This window comes from Mus pahari, chromosome 9 (assembly GCF_900095145.1).
Source record: "Mus pahari chromosome 9, PAHARI_EIJ_v1.1, whole genome shotgun sequence".
Taxonomy (NCBI): Eukaryota; Metazoa; Chordata; class Mammalia; order Rodentia; family Muridae; genus Mus; species Mus pahari.
Genome location: NC_034598.1, coordinates 70,493,663 through 70,509,235, shown reverse-complemented (window position 1 = coordinate 70,509,235; position 15,573 = coordinate 70,493,663). Strand labels below are relative to the sequence as shown.

Here is a 15,573-nt window from a genome sequence, read left to right as displayed (position 1 = left end):
GGAAAGAAAACTCTCTGCTAAGGCTTTCACAGGAATATGCTCCCCACCCTAACCAATGTGAACTTAGGAGCTATAAACCTCTATTTTAATCTAGTTTAACACAAGGAAACAAGAACCAACACTAATATACATGTGCAAACAAATGAATGTATTTCATCAGCAGACTGTTTATTCAAGAACCACTTTTTGTGAGTCTGATGTTTTGAAACAGAGTCCCATGTAACATCCTCATGTCAAACTTGTTACATTGGAGCAGCAGATATTGAACTCCTAATCCTTCTGATTCTACCTCTTGGGCGCTAGGATTAAAGTCGTACAGGATCCCACTTAATAAGAAGGCTATTTATAAGACAGAATTGTCCTGCATCTGATCAGAATACATATTTCAGAGAATGTGGTTGTGAATATCTATTATGAGCCATAGAGTATTCTTCATACTTTGATAGAGATTTCAAACTTCTCGCTGAAAACAGCAAATGCTGTCAGAAATCCTATGGGAGACTCCAATAATGAAGCCACTGCTGAATACTAGAGCCAAGTCTATGCTGTTGACTAAATACAGAATTGACATTCTTTATTGTGTGGTATGATAATATTCCCTTCTTAGTTTGTTTAGATTCTTGCTTTCTGAAGTAGCCTCTGATCAAATGCCTTTTTGACATATCTAGCGATTATATATTTTTTCCTCCTGACTTTTAAAATTAAGAGTGTGGTAGCTGAATTGCAATATTAAATATCTCACCATTAATCCCAGACTAAATCCCACCTGGATAGAGAGCTTTAATCTTGAAGATGGTCCTATAGCCACTATTATTAATTTCAGGAAATGCGTGCATTTGTATTCCTTAGTATGCCTTATCTATTGTGGCTTCTGATTTATTGTTTCTTGTTTGAGTCTTATTTTGGTGGGAGGGGTTGCTGGCATGTTTTCTTTTCAGATGTTTGCATTTAATTTTGTTAGGTTGTTTTGTTTTTGTTTTTGTTTATGTTTTTGTTTTTGTTTTTGCCTTCGGTTTAATCTACCTTCCTGATAATAAGAAAGAAATGTTATTAGTGAAGAAGTTATGCCTTCTTTGAGGATCTGGCAGAAGCAACTTCCAAAGCTCCTTCATTTGTTTGTTTTGTTTGTTTGTTTGTTTGTTTTTTGTTTTTTTATATAATTAAAAAAACTCAATATGTTTCTTGAACTTTCCCAAGGTGTTTGACTCAAGATTGCATTTTATTCTCTGGGTCAAGTCTATTTTCCCAGGAAAGTGTCCACAGAATTTGCACATGTTTTACCATTGTGTTATTTTATACATCCATTTATAATAATAAGGCCTCTCTGCTTTCCATGCTTGCGCTTGGGATTTTCGATTCTTTCCTCTATCATCTTTGCCAGATTTTCAGATCTTTTCCGATTCCTGCCCACCACTTCTCCAAATTCCAGCTCATTAATATTTTCTTTTTATTTCCCTCAAACCTAGACATTGTTTTCTTTCTCCTCAAACTTCACAGGATGGACACTTGGATTCTAACAACACAGAACAAGGGTAAGATCTCAATTATATTCAAATATAAACTCTCTATTATTTAAGATAATCAAATATTGATTATTCTACACTAAACTTATTATCTGCCTTCCGCAACTGAATGAACAATGAGAAAATTCAGTGTTTTACTGAATCTGAAACTGAAATTCAGTGATTTACGGAATTAGTTGTTTAAAAGAAAGAGCTGCCTCAAGCAAATGAAAGGGCAAAACTATTTTTCAGGAAAAAAATATTATATTTCAGAAATCAGTGAATAGCACAGTTAAAAGCTTGAAAGTCAGCTAGGTATTTGCAAATTATGATTATGTAAATCAGTGAACAATAGCTCAAGGGCTTTGTCTCTAAAAATATGTTATACTCTAAAAGACAAGCCAACAGACAAACAGATCTGCTAAAACTGCTTTCAAATAATTTCTCTTGTGAAACATGCAACTTTAGTGATTTGTAAACACGAATAAAAAAAAAAAGTGGCTATGTGCTCAGCCACATGCCATCCTTGTTAAGAATAGGATGAAACATGGCCGTAAATCTCACAATACATAGCTATTGTCCTTAAATATGGACTGAAATCATAGCTGATACAATAACTAACGTGCTTTCTACAACATTTCTTGAAAGTAAATCTTGCCACAGGCATGCAGTCCCACTACAGATCCAGCCATGCCAGACGGTCAGAAAGGTCTCAGAGTGAGTGGCTGGGACAAGAGTAACTGGTTGCATTCTGTTAGATTTAATGACAACTACTTTACTGCTGTCTATAAAGGTGACTGAACTGTTTCTAATGGGAATCTGAAATAAGCACATTAAAAGCTTTCTGTGGGCCTGTCCCCATTTTATCCCTGTTGAGTTAAACAAACATGCAAATATAGGGGGGTTGCATACTCAGGGGAGCGGATGCTCAGATGACAGTTGATAGTGTGTGTATGTGACCTTAGAAGAAAGTGATCTCTGGCTCGCACTGACCTCATTCTCTGACTCTATTCAGGGGCCACTGGGAAGTCATACAAAAGAGCTAAAGTGTAAGGAGTGGAGGGAGGGAGATGTGTATTGTATGAAAGAATTTTTTTTAAAAAGAAGAAGAAGAATGTTACATCCATACAACTTCTGGTGGGGGGAAGGGCACTGAACGTTTCAAACACCATATCATAAGCAGAGAATATAATCTCGTGTGTACAGTTCTCTAATAAGATGTGACATGATATGATTCCTGACACCCTCCTCCAAATTCTCATACTTTTACAATCTCTTAAGGAAATGTTCACTCAACTTTAGCCATTACTCCATATCACTCAGGCTAGTCTTACTTAATATTTTCCAAACCACACTTTCCTCTCTATTCTTACATCAACCAATATTCAGATGCGCTATTTAAAGTCATTGGCTAGTACTTTAAAGTATAAAAACAAAATTACAGGAATTAATGACAAAATTAATTAATTCTGACCACCTGGAATCATACTGTATCTGGCCAGTGGGGTTAATTTCTTAGCAGTTTCTACTTAAAGTTTGATGTAGTTATGAGTGCCTGCAGACTATGCTATTCATCGAAAGTTCAATGCTATGAAGCATTTCTGATAGTTCACACCGCAAGGAGGAAAGGGCATAAGGGAAACTTAGGATTCCCCAAATCTTCTAACATTCATTAAGAAATGCAGGTATTTCATGCCAGTTTACAAATGTTCATCAAATTCAATTGTTCAATACAAAACATTCCACCCTTGCGGTCAGGGCTGAACCGGGGTTGTCATACGTCAAGCTCTTTCACGCTGAGCATCACACCCTGGGAAGAATGATAAAGCACCCTTGAGAACATGCCTGACTGATGATAGGAAAAGTGCTCAACAGGCTTCTGGTGCCAAACTGACTGAGAAAATCCTGTTATCTTCTTGTTTCTGTTAAGAGTTCATTAGAAACATGTGATGTTGACACACACCTTTAATCCCGGGACTTGGGAGACAGAGGCGGGAGGATCTCTGTGGACCCAAGGCCAGCCTGGTCTACAAAGTGAGTTCTAGGAGAGTCAAGGCCATACAGAGAAACCCTATCTTGAAAAACCAAAATGAGAAAAACAAAAAGAGTCGAATTAGAGTAAGAAGCAACCCTTGGGCATTAGAGAAAAATATGCAATGAATATAAGATATAAAAAAAAAAATCAAAAGAAAAGTTCATTCATTTTCCTTATGTAAATAGTTTAATAGTTTTTAGACTAGTGATTGGAAAACTGTCTTCTAGTAATATAGACAAGTAAGTAGAACAATATTTGCTACTAAAACATGCACTGTATTTATTATTTCATAGGTTGTAATAATTATCTTGGTACATTTTATTTATACTAGATTGTAAATTGCAAAACAAAAATAACCATTTTGAAAAGTTAATATTTAATTACTGGAATCCTATCACCTATGCAAATTATATAATTCATTATTTCCTAGTCGCTGGTGACATGCTTCATCTTTTACTCTGATGGGTACGTCACTTTCAAAATAAATTCCAACTTTGTTTTGTCCATATAAATAATTTTCATTCTTTAAAGTAGGAGAAAAACAGAAAATAACTAATTCTTCAAGGGAGACAATTTGGGAAAGCTTTGACAGCTCTACCCTTTTGCCTACTCTTCGTACACAGTCATTCACAAGTCCTCATAAGATAGACACTGTAAATTATACACAAGTTGGTGTGCTGGTTAGTTTTATGTCAATTTAACAAAGGCTAGAGTCATCTAGAGAAAGCTTTCAGGAGGCAATTGAGAAAATCAGTTCATAAAACTGAGCTGTAGGCAGGACTGTAGAATATTTTCTTAATTTGTGATTGATGAGAGGGCCCAGCCCATTGTGAGTGGTGCCATTCCCTAAGGTGGTAGTTCTCACATCTATAAGAAAGCAGGCTGAGCAAGCCACGGGGAGTAAGCCAGTAAGCAGTACCCCTCCATGGCCTCTGCATCAGCTCCGACCACCAGGTTCCTGCCCTGGCTGAGTTCCTGTCCTGGCTCATTTCAATGATGGACTACACTGTGGAACTTTAAGCCAAATAAATGTTTTCCTTTCCAGTTTGCTTTTTGGTCATGGTGTGTCATAACAGCAATAGAAACCCTTAAGACTGGTAGAGGAGAAGGGGAAGGGAAAGGGGGAAAGGACTATGAGAGGGATTGACTAGGATGGGGGCAGCGAGCCAGATGTAAAGTGATTGAATAAAAAAATAAAATAAAATAAAATAAAATAAATAACAGGTGGGATTGTCTAATGGAATATTTTTATGTCATCAGTAAAGCATAAGCTGGAATAAAATATATTGCCTTCAAATCCCTGCCCAACATGCACCACCAATGAGTAAGCCAGTTGCCTTTATAACTCAAGACATGGTACAGTTGTGAAATAATTGTCTAGCGTATACCATAATACAGGAATACTTAGCACTGAGAAGAAATAATTAACCAGAGGCTATACCTAACTGAGAAAATAAGCTCAATAAAGAAGCAGTAATTGGCTAGCTTACTTATTTCCTTGAGAATACAAGAAAGACATTATAGACCATATTGCAATGCAAAAGATCCTTTGACAAATGTATCTATAACAATATGTATACAGATATGTTAAAACTGATACATGCCTTTTTCATTAAATAAATCTGATACCAGTAATACTGTCATAAAAATCTCTGAAATGACGAAGTCATGAGATGCTCAAAGAGATCCTAAATATATCCATTCAGTCTTTCATTAAAGAACAAGAAATACATTCCAGTTTCTTCAGGAAGATGAAGATGTATTTGAGGTGGCATGACTCACAAGACTGAGAGGAGGGGGAATCATACAAAGGTTGTACCGTATGGGAAGAAATTCTAGGTAAGAATAAAAGCATCACACTTCGTGGAATTCTATACAAAAATCCTCCTACTGACACACTCTTGTCAGAGGACAATAGATTTGTACTTCACTGCTAAAGTCAGGGTCCTACACTCTAGGAGGTTGAACACAATAGACACATCTAAACACAGCATTCTACAGAGCTTCTCTGTTGTAATTTAAATGCCTATCTCTTTCTCTATTTATGTTTATCTTTAATAATACTTTATATCAATTTTTAGACTAAAACACTCAAAAGATTTAGATAACAAGAACATAAATGTATACAAAAATTCAAATTTATGTGTTTCTAATAACGTATTATATAATATTCATAAAGCATAAGAAGCAGGCATCAAACTTTAAGAGTGGTCACTTTCTTGTAAGTAACTGATCCCCTAGGAATCCACAGCAGCTCTGATAGAATCTTAGTAGGTGTTACACAATCCTACCCACTCTGCTTAGAATTTGATCCATGAAAGAATATGGCTTCACGTGTCATTGAGAGAAACTCTCCAGGGTGAATGTGGACAGAGGAGAATTCTGGGTGATAATTCTCAGAATTCTGAGAGGGAGGGGGACAAGATGTGACATTGATATTCTTTTCTAGCAAGAGTGAGAGGATCTGGGATCTTACACCCATAAACTCCAAGAGCTTTCTTCTATATGCCTCAGTGTCCCTCTGAGATCTGAGAAAAGCCAGAACAATAAAACTTCATCAAAGCAGCTGGATCTAACTTTCTCTGCATCCTACCAACCCCCACAGTTTCTAGCTAACGAACTCAATAAACTACAAACTCTGTTCCAGTCATCTATTACATGTAAAAATTCCCTAAATGTAAAAGTCAAAGGAAAAGATTCAAGTTTAACTTTCATTTAGCAATCCTCCTGGAAAGCCACAATGCCTCCTGGAATCTTCCATCCAAATGGCAAAGATAATTTAGTCCTTGAGATTTGCTTCAAACTCAATATTGAGGAATAATTTGAATTACACTACTTTTGAAACTTTGATAAAATCATGAGTACCTTTGAAGAACTGGTTAATATAGAAGATCAAGAGGAAACTCTACCTAACAACTACAATCTTTCTGCTATTGCCCAGGTTGAGTATATATTCAACATATGCTTTGACACTAAGTTTTAGTGAAGGAGAACTGCATTGCTTAATATTTAATGTGTTGTTTATATATGTCACATGGAAGACTTATTTTTGAAATTTTATATTTATCCAAGTTTGAGTAGAACATATATTTTTCTGTAAAAAGCACTTATGCCAACTTTTTGTTATATGGCATATTATTTCAAAAGATTTTAAACATACATCAATACGCATGAATATAGATAATGTGGCCTCAAACAGAGATATCACAAATACCATTCACCTACTCATCTCAGAGTCTAAATTGAAAGAGAGAGAGAGAGAGAGAGAGAGAGAGAGAGAGAGAGAGAGAGGAGAAGGAAGATGATGATGGAGGAGGAGGATAAAGGAGGAGGAGGAGGAGGAGGAGGAGAAGAAGAAGAAAAGGAAGGAAGAAAGAAAAGAAAAGAAAAGAAAAGAAAAGAAAAGAAAAGAAAAGAAAAGAAAAGAAAAGTCTATTCTAGAAAACAGGCATCAGCATCTCCATTCCTATTAGTTAACTCAATAGTCTCTCTCACTGTAGGTTTCACATATGAACCTAACCAGAGGAAGCAAAGCATACTCACAGATTATACAGCATGTCAGCCATGTTGCTGCGGTAGTACAGAGCATTTCTGTAGGCGCTTTCAGCTTCAGAGATTTTACTCTGACTCTTCAGAACGTTTCCAAGGTTACCCCATGCTGGCAAGAAGAAAAAGTATTCAAGCTGAGTGTCACTCCAATTACATATGACATAATATCCGTCTACCAGGCGATACCATGGGGAGAAAAAAAAAAGCCTTCATAAAACATGTTATGGAGAAAATTTATTTCCTTTATACTCTAACATTTCATCAAGCCAAAAGATTAAATACATTCAACGTCTAAAATAATTAAAGCAATCCTTATGGCTCAAAGCTGTTGCATACATACAGTTCATCACAATGCCAAGAACAATGTTATCTTAAGGTCTCCTACAAAGATGACATGTTCTTTCAAGTTTCCGTAGGGGTCTTCGAAGTCTGAATTTATTGTATACATACTGGACTAGAAGCAGTAAGAAATCATCTTAAAATAAGCCAAGTTCTCATCCAACTATGGAAGAACTGATAAAGGCCACAGAACACTTGAAGATGAAAAACACAAGAAACGTAAACAAGATCAAAGCTATGAAGAACCCTAGTATGTGTCAGTTCATATGAGTAGAACATTATGCTTCTGAACACCATTAATTCATACAAGGTCCATTAAAAATGTAGGGTATTAATTCTGAAAGTAAATGTTCTGATCAGCTGGAAGGTGGGAATGAGAAGGCTTATACACTGAGGTATATCAACTTGGGTGATTAGTGACAATATTAGAAGAGTCAAAGGTGTCTAAAGTATCCATTTTTACGCATTTCACTGTCTAGACTCCCTGTGTTTCTATAACTTAACACACGTTAGTCAACCTTAGTCACTTAATATAATGTACCTTGCATCCTTTTTTATTATCTACAAAGAAAACTGATCTGTCATATTATGTATGCTTCCATGGCAAAAAGAAGACACTGAACTCATAATTATCTCCCAACAAATAACACCACATGTCTGGCTTCATGCTTGACATGTCCCATCTCATAAATTCTCTTAACATAGACCTTGCGTGTGCAGCTCTTCTGTGGAAGCACTAAGATGTTTCAGGTTAATACTGAAGTAGAAATTCTGATCCAAAACTGATTAACCTGAGCCTGCCCCATCCTCTAATTAACATTCTCATACTAGGTTCACCTTTAGCTACAAAACAACATCCATCTACTGTGAACTGCTCCACAGCATGTGAGTTCACAGAACATTTTAGCATTAAATTTAAAAAATGAAACACTAAAAATATTATTAAGTAAACTAAGCATTTGGCACTAGGAACTAAGAACAGAAAAACAGGAAGCCATATTCATATTTAATCGGCAATAACATTACTTTTTTTTTTCACTTAAAGTCCCTCATCCTCAAATTAATAAAGTATGGCTCTGTGGAACTTCTAGTACTCAGTATTGTTTTCAAGCCACTTTACTTAATCCCTGTCAATGTTCTTCTTTGATCAAGAATTAGTAAAACTGGTTTACCTTAAATTTACTCTTCAGAATACATGCAAATATTAACTTACGCAATGAAAAAGCAACCATGCTCACCTGCAAAGAGGTGCTTAAGAAAACTGCAGCCAGGACATACTGAAAGTAAATATTTTAAGGCATATTTCCATAGAAATAAATGGTCTTTTTGTTAAGATTTATGTCTTAATTAACTCATAGATAACAAGTGTCCCTCTGGACAATAGCAGACATCTAGCTTTATATCAAGAATATTTTTTTACACATTTGGTTGTGTGTTCATTTACTCAATGATGAATGTAATCACATACTGGCTAATTCTCTTTTTTGCCAACAACATTACCAAGGCATGGAAAACAATTGTTCAAGTTAATAGTTAATACAGATGCCCAGTCTGATTACATTGAAACACGCCCAGGATGCTACTATAACTATTTCTGATTATGTCTGTCAAGGTTTCCAGAGATAAGGAGATGAGGGCTCTGAACTAAGGAAAGACTTAAAATGCAAATAGACTGTAGGGAGAAGGTCACAATGATGGGGGAGAGGGACCTGGCTTGACAACTAAGTTCCTCAGAGTCAGTGGAGTGTTGTGAGATGCTAGTCCCTTCCTCTGTCTCTGTTTCCTTTGCAACATAAGGTGCGCTCGTTAGTTCTGCCACATGTTCCCCTCACGACATTCTGCCCTGCCTCAGGCTTGAATCGTGCTTCAACCATGCTTGGATGGAAACCTCTGATCCTGGAAGTCAAACATTAAACTTCAGAATTATCCCAGTGCTTGTCGCAACAAAGGAAAGCAAACATGTCAAACGCTTACTTCCCACAGGTGGTGCTAGGAGGCAGGAGGAATATAGGGCTTAAACAGTACAGTCATATAAAATAGACGTGCAGGGTCAGCAAGAAGGCTCGGTGGCTAAAGGTGCAAATTGGTCTCTGACAGCCACAAGTGCATCAGCGGCATGTGTATGACCCCAACACTGATCACACATTTAGGCAGACATACAAACAAATAGATGTAATACATTCTATTTGAGATGGTGGTAAGTACCACAAATAATTACAAAATAAATAAAATGATGTCACTCTAATGTCAAAATAGGGAAATCAGAGCTCTCCCTAAGAGCTACAGTATTCAGGAGTCATGTCCAGGAAAGCTTAGAGATACCAGTGGGGATAACAGAATGATAAATGAAGTTGATATTTTCCAACTACAAATACCCCAGTCGGGTGAACGGATGCAAAGTAAACAAGATCAAGTCACAGACATGAACAGGTTTCCATACACAGGGTCACGAAGCTATAGCATGCAATTTGGAGAATATTTCATTCAAATTGCCAGGACTGGATTTTCAGAGGCAGTTTAGTGGCAGTTTATATAGTAAGACGAATACCGTTGACCTCTGCCAGGAAAACTCTAACAGAAACAGAACAAGAGCGAGACGGGCCTACAGAGGTGGGGCATTCACTGGTAGACTTGCCCACAATGCAGGAAGCCCTAAGTTGCATCCTTAGCACCACATAAATCAGGCATCTGTAATCCCAGTAGGGAAGAGGTGGAAGCAGGAGAAGCCGAAGCTGTCATCATTGAAGCAGGTTTGTCATCAGCTATAAAGTGAGTCTAGGGCCAGTGAGATGCCATCTCAAAACAAAACAGAAATAAGAGGGAACTCAGACAATAGCTTCAGAAACCCAGTGACAAAACGTGGAGGGTCTGCAGCAAGATGAGAGCCGAACAGAGGGTTATTTCAAAGGGAGAAGAGAAGCTCGAAGTTACAGATGGTCTTCAAGTTAACTGGGGCAAAGCTGCAATGTGCTGCTAGTTCCTGCTTTTTGTTGAAATGTAAATCTCACAATAAACACCATCAAGCCATTGCCTACCCTATCTGTGACGAGGAAAGGGGGAAACTACCCGGTTCATTCACACATTATAAAACTGTTTTAACCACCACGTCACATACTCGAGAAAGAAGGAATGAAAGGCAGTAAGGAAAGAACACAGGTTATCCAGAACATCTCTGACTTCCAGGAGTAGGCCAGTGGGTCATACCAGATACAGCCCCACAGAATCCCAGCCTCAGACAGATTGTTAAAGACCGTGCTGCAAACAAAGCAAAACTATCCTAGAGAACTGACCAAGCAAGCAAACAAACACACAAATAAACAAACAAACAAAAGCCAAAGGCCACTGTAAAGCCCACAAAAAGCCAAACAATTCCCTTTCTTGCTAAACGGAAGACTTGAAGAAAAATTAAAGTGATCTCAGTAGTCAATCTCAGGGGAGATCTTTTCCCTTCCAGTACCTTCCATCTCAGCTTCTGAAATAAAACATCCTCTCATTGCACATACTTACTAGGTGTCAACAAACGGTTACTGTTTAAAGCATTGTCTATTGTGCTCTCCCACTGAAAATATGAACATTCCTCCCATGTGATGGAATTGAATAAATACTGTTTAATTACTCTAGAGCATACCCAAGGATTAGGACGTCTTGGCTATATTAAGGGAAGGCTACTAGGTGCTTCTATATAATGCTGAAAAAAAACTCGAGGCAAAAAAAACAAAACCAAACAAACAAAAAACCAGATCTGTGAAGTTACTCTCAAAATGAAGAGAAAGTTAAAATTCAGGAAACGAAGAACTCGTTCTTACACCTCAAAGACCCTTCAGATGACTTCCAACTATAAGCAACATGTACCCACCGAGGAGAAAGTTGAACTTAATTCACAACGAAAGCGCCTCTGACCTCAGCCCACAATCTGTCAGGCATCATTTCATGTTCGTGGAAAGAACATAATAGTTGAAGAACAATTAGTCTTCTATAGAGAAAATCAAATGTGAGGCCCTTCTTGAAACCATGAGTCAGCTGCAGAAATAAACGCCTCCAAACATTCCAAAGTCTGCATTCAGATCTTCAAGTATTTTTAAAGTCTACAGAGTAAACTCAAACTGAAACGACTAAAATCTTATATCTACAGTGTTTCACAAAACCAACCCAAGTAGATGAGCTTCTATTCAAACTAGTCACTATATATTAAAATTTGAAGAACTTCTATATATTGACTAAGTGTTAAGATTATCACGAATCTCATGATTTAAATACATTGCAGTTTGAAATGTGTCTCTTAACACTAATAATTTGATAATCATGCCTCTTTGGGTAACTGTACCCGCATTTTCATTCCACCAAAAACAATAGACAGAGCCAAATTTGGTAAGGGCTGTTACTCTGAGCTAAAATTTATTTTTACCTTATAAGTTTAAACTATATCTTTAGATCCTATTTACAAATCTAATAGATTAGAATTTCCAAAAATTCAAAATTTTAAATATGTTAAAAGGAAAAATCCTAAAGCTTGTTTCTCTGATTTTGAATTAGTTGTGCAAAATCAAAAAGCTATTTTTTTTTTCAAGAAAGGTTGGAAATTGACATTTTCCCAGTATTTTTCTGCACACTCGTCCCAATGCAAAAGAATAAGGAATGGACTTGGCCCTAAATGTATTGGTAAAAACGGCTTCTATTCAGATTAAACACCATCCTCAGGCAAAATTTTGTATGCATCTGATCTTTCTTTAGAATAATAACAACATGTACTTTCCTAAGAAACACTGTAAAGCTTTAGGAAGCTCATAGATCGGTCTGTCCTGTCTGGTTCCAAAAGCCCTTTATATTTTACCACTATAGAATGCTTACATGTCAGACTTGGCCTGTAAACACTGTTACTGAGATTGTAACATAAATGAGATCAATGCCAAATATAACAGTTAAGTATATTAAACGTTCTAATTTCAACTACAATGGAAACTGGAGGAAAAGCCAACGAGAGGAGAAACAGAGCAATGAAACTACGTGAACATCAAGATGGAGGAGAACGTGAACTGTAGTTTTGGAGCTTTTGTTCCTGCTCTCAGAAGAAACAATGAAGGAGGTCAACATTTGCTTAATAGATTCTGGGGACAAAAGAAATCTTTTCATCCCATGAGAATTTATTTTCCTAAAACTGATCATGCCTTGGTTAACTGCAAGTGAGAACCTAATCATGGTGAGTGGCAGGTAGTATCCATATCAATTATGAAGTGAATGATAGACATGTGGTTAAATATGATTCATGGATGCCAGAATACGTAATCTATATGTTTGGAAACAACTATACATTTTATCCACAGTAATTCTATTATGTAAAAAGCAGTTTTACCCTTGCGACTCGAAATTTGGATAGATCAAATAGAACTCAGATTAAATGTATGCTTATTTGAAATAATAATAAAATGGTAAGATGGTTTCAGTTTTTCAGGATACAATAGCTTTTTTCCTGACAATGTTTATGCTGCAAAACTCCAATATTCACATATACATTTGGCTATTCACATAAACCATCCCTTGTTTTACATTAGTGTATCACCCAAGATCCTCAGAATTTTATAATGATATCAGCAAATTTTACAATATTTCAAACAATGAGCCATTCTTTTATCCCTAGCTAAGAGAAATGGCCAGTACTTGTCATGGCACTTGAAACTTAGTTTTACCTGCACTTGCTCTCAACCATTAATTTCCCATTTGCATGGAATGTTTCAATGATGCGTCTTTCAATTTTTTTCTGCCTAATCACTAATTATAATGTGGCTGATGAATTGTTTCTCATTATTCAGCAACAAGTAGTGAGATAAAAAAAGAATGGACAATACATTTGCATTTTTAATATAGTGACTGGACATGGAGGATTTGGGGAGCAGCCAAGCGTTTAATCTTTCCTCCAACAATCTAGGTAAACCCTTATTGTCAATAATACTGTAATAAAACACTTGGTGAGTATATATTAGAATGACATATATGGAACCTCTTTATATCACACTGAATTGGTTCCTTAAGGGTTTGAACAGTTGTAACAACTTCTCCTAAAGTATCTGCGAACCACAATGCTACAATGAAAACAGGGAGAATTTAGACTTCTGTAATTTTCCTTTGAAATAACAGAATGTTGAGAACACAGGAAAATTTCAATACATCACTGTGACTGACAATGAGAAAGTACAGAATTCATGCACTTTGTATAAAATAAGTAACTATATGCTTGTATAATGAGAATATGAGCATATTAAGTACTGTTTTATTTACATGAATATGTGATTAACACTATCATTCAGTCTTATCAATAAGAAAGAATGCAATTTAAACCATTAATGAAAAAGTATTAAAAAATAAAAGCATAGACAGTATTTGCAATATTGGTAATTACCAAAGCTTATCTATTTTAGAGCACATGTTCTTTGCTGGTGGTTCACTGCAACTCCTTTTTAGAAACTGACAGCTGTGTCCAGAGAATGTAACTTGGTTAATAAGGTACACCTCTGAAGGAGCCATTTCTCTCTTCTTTCACATGCTAGATGAAAATTCTTCCTATCTAATGCCAGCAAAGAAGGCACTCACAGTCTACAGTGATTATTATTATTGACATCAGTTATATTATTTATGATAACCAAATGAATTATCAGAGTGGCAACAGATGTGCCTAGAAAGTAGAACCTGTATAATTCATTCCACTGTCAAAAGAAGGGTCAGTTTTTCTGTCTGTCTGTCTCTCTCTCTCTGGTATATAACTGGTGTGTGTGTGTGTGTGTGTGTGTGTGTGTGTGTGTGTATTTGTGTATTCTCATGTGCATGCACATTTGACTATGTATGATCAATGCCTATTTATTTAACAAATCTGTACATGATTTCCTAATTAATAAATTTTATTCTTTAAGAAACTTTTAATAAAACCTTTTTAATGTCTGTAAGTATATAGTATTTATTAAAATGGTTTTTTATATTTGTAAGTATATAGTATATGTTTATATGGTAGATTCTCTTGGATGATGGTCTTATTTTGAAAATTACAACTGAATTTGATAATGATGTATAAATAAATGAATTTCTTACCCACTCTTAATATGTATAAAAATAAAAACAAGAATCATATTTCCTTCTGCCATCTCCTAATAGAATCACACCAAAATATTTCTCTTCACCTGGCCTTTTTAAGTAACTAGATGATTTGAGAATTTCTTATTTTTCCATCATTGCTTTGGACTTGTGGAATTTTCTTTAAAACGCACCGTCAAGAGGGGTTGCCATATATGTAAAAGGCTAAACCTGTGACTTCCAAAAGCAGATTGGATTTGTTCTGTTGAAAATGTGTTTTGTGTGTCACATTATCTGTAAGCTTATAGGAAAAAAGGAACATCTTTATCTGCCCATGCATTATACAAGCTGAATATTTACAATTTGATATTGCACGTGTAGATGGCTCATATTGATCATCAGGATTAGGTTCACCTTAGCAACAAACCTCTGGGTGTGTCGGTGGACAAGTCTCTACACTGAGCTAACCGACGTGGGAACACCTGTCTTAGGTGTAGTTTGTACCATTTTATAGAATTGGTTTCTGGACTGAACAACAAAGAAAAAAATGAGCATCAGTGTTCACCTCTCTCTCCATCCAGACTTTGGTACAATGTGGCCAAGTGCCTCAAGCCTTCTATACAGCAAAGGATGGATGACTTTAGCCTCTCACTAAGAGTAAAAGCCAACCCTTCCTTTCTTTAGCTGATTTTCTTGGATATATTATCTCAGCAATGAGGAAAAGATAACTGATAAACACATGATAGAATCCATAACATATCCATTTTTTAACCTTCTTTTCTTTTCCTTGAAAATTAAATATTCCAAAATCACTACTATCAATTAAACAGAGAAACACACACACACACTTTACACCTAGCAATTTTCAAATCAAATTTCTAACCTGGATGACTCCTTAATAGCTTATCTAGGTTAACATCCAAAGAATATCTCTTGTGCAGGATCTTTGAAAATGAAACGGCAACCAACAGATTGGGAAAAGACCCTGACCAACCCTACATCTGATAGAGGGCTAATATCCAATATATACAAAGAATTCAAGAAGTCAGACTCCAGAGAACCAAATAACCCTATTAATAATAGGGTTAT

General features: G+C 36.1%; 1 protein-coding gene across 1 annotated transcript in view; it reads right to left on the bottom strand.

Moving 5' to 3' along the window:
- The window catches only part of Tmtc2 (transmembrane O-mannosyltransferase targeting cadherins 2), a 387,746-nt gene that overhangs the window by 157,915 nt on the left and 214,258 nt on the right, over window positions 1-15,573 (bottom strand). Inside the window, exon 4 of the mRNA XM_029542332.1 lies at window positions 7,081-7,195. Within this exon, the coding sequence (XP_029398192.1) occupies window positions 7,081-7,195 (115 nt within the window). The remainder of the gene's footprint in view (window positions 1-7,080; window positions 7,196-15,573) is intronic.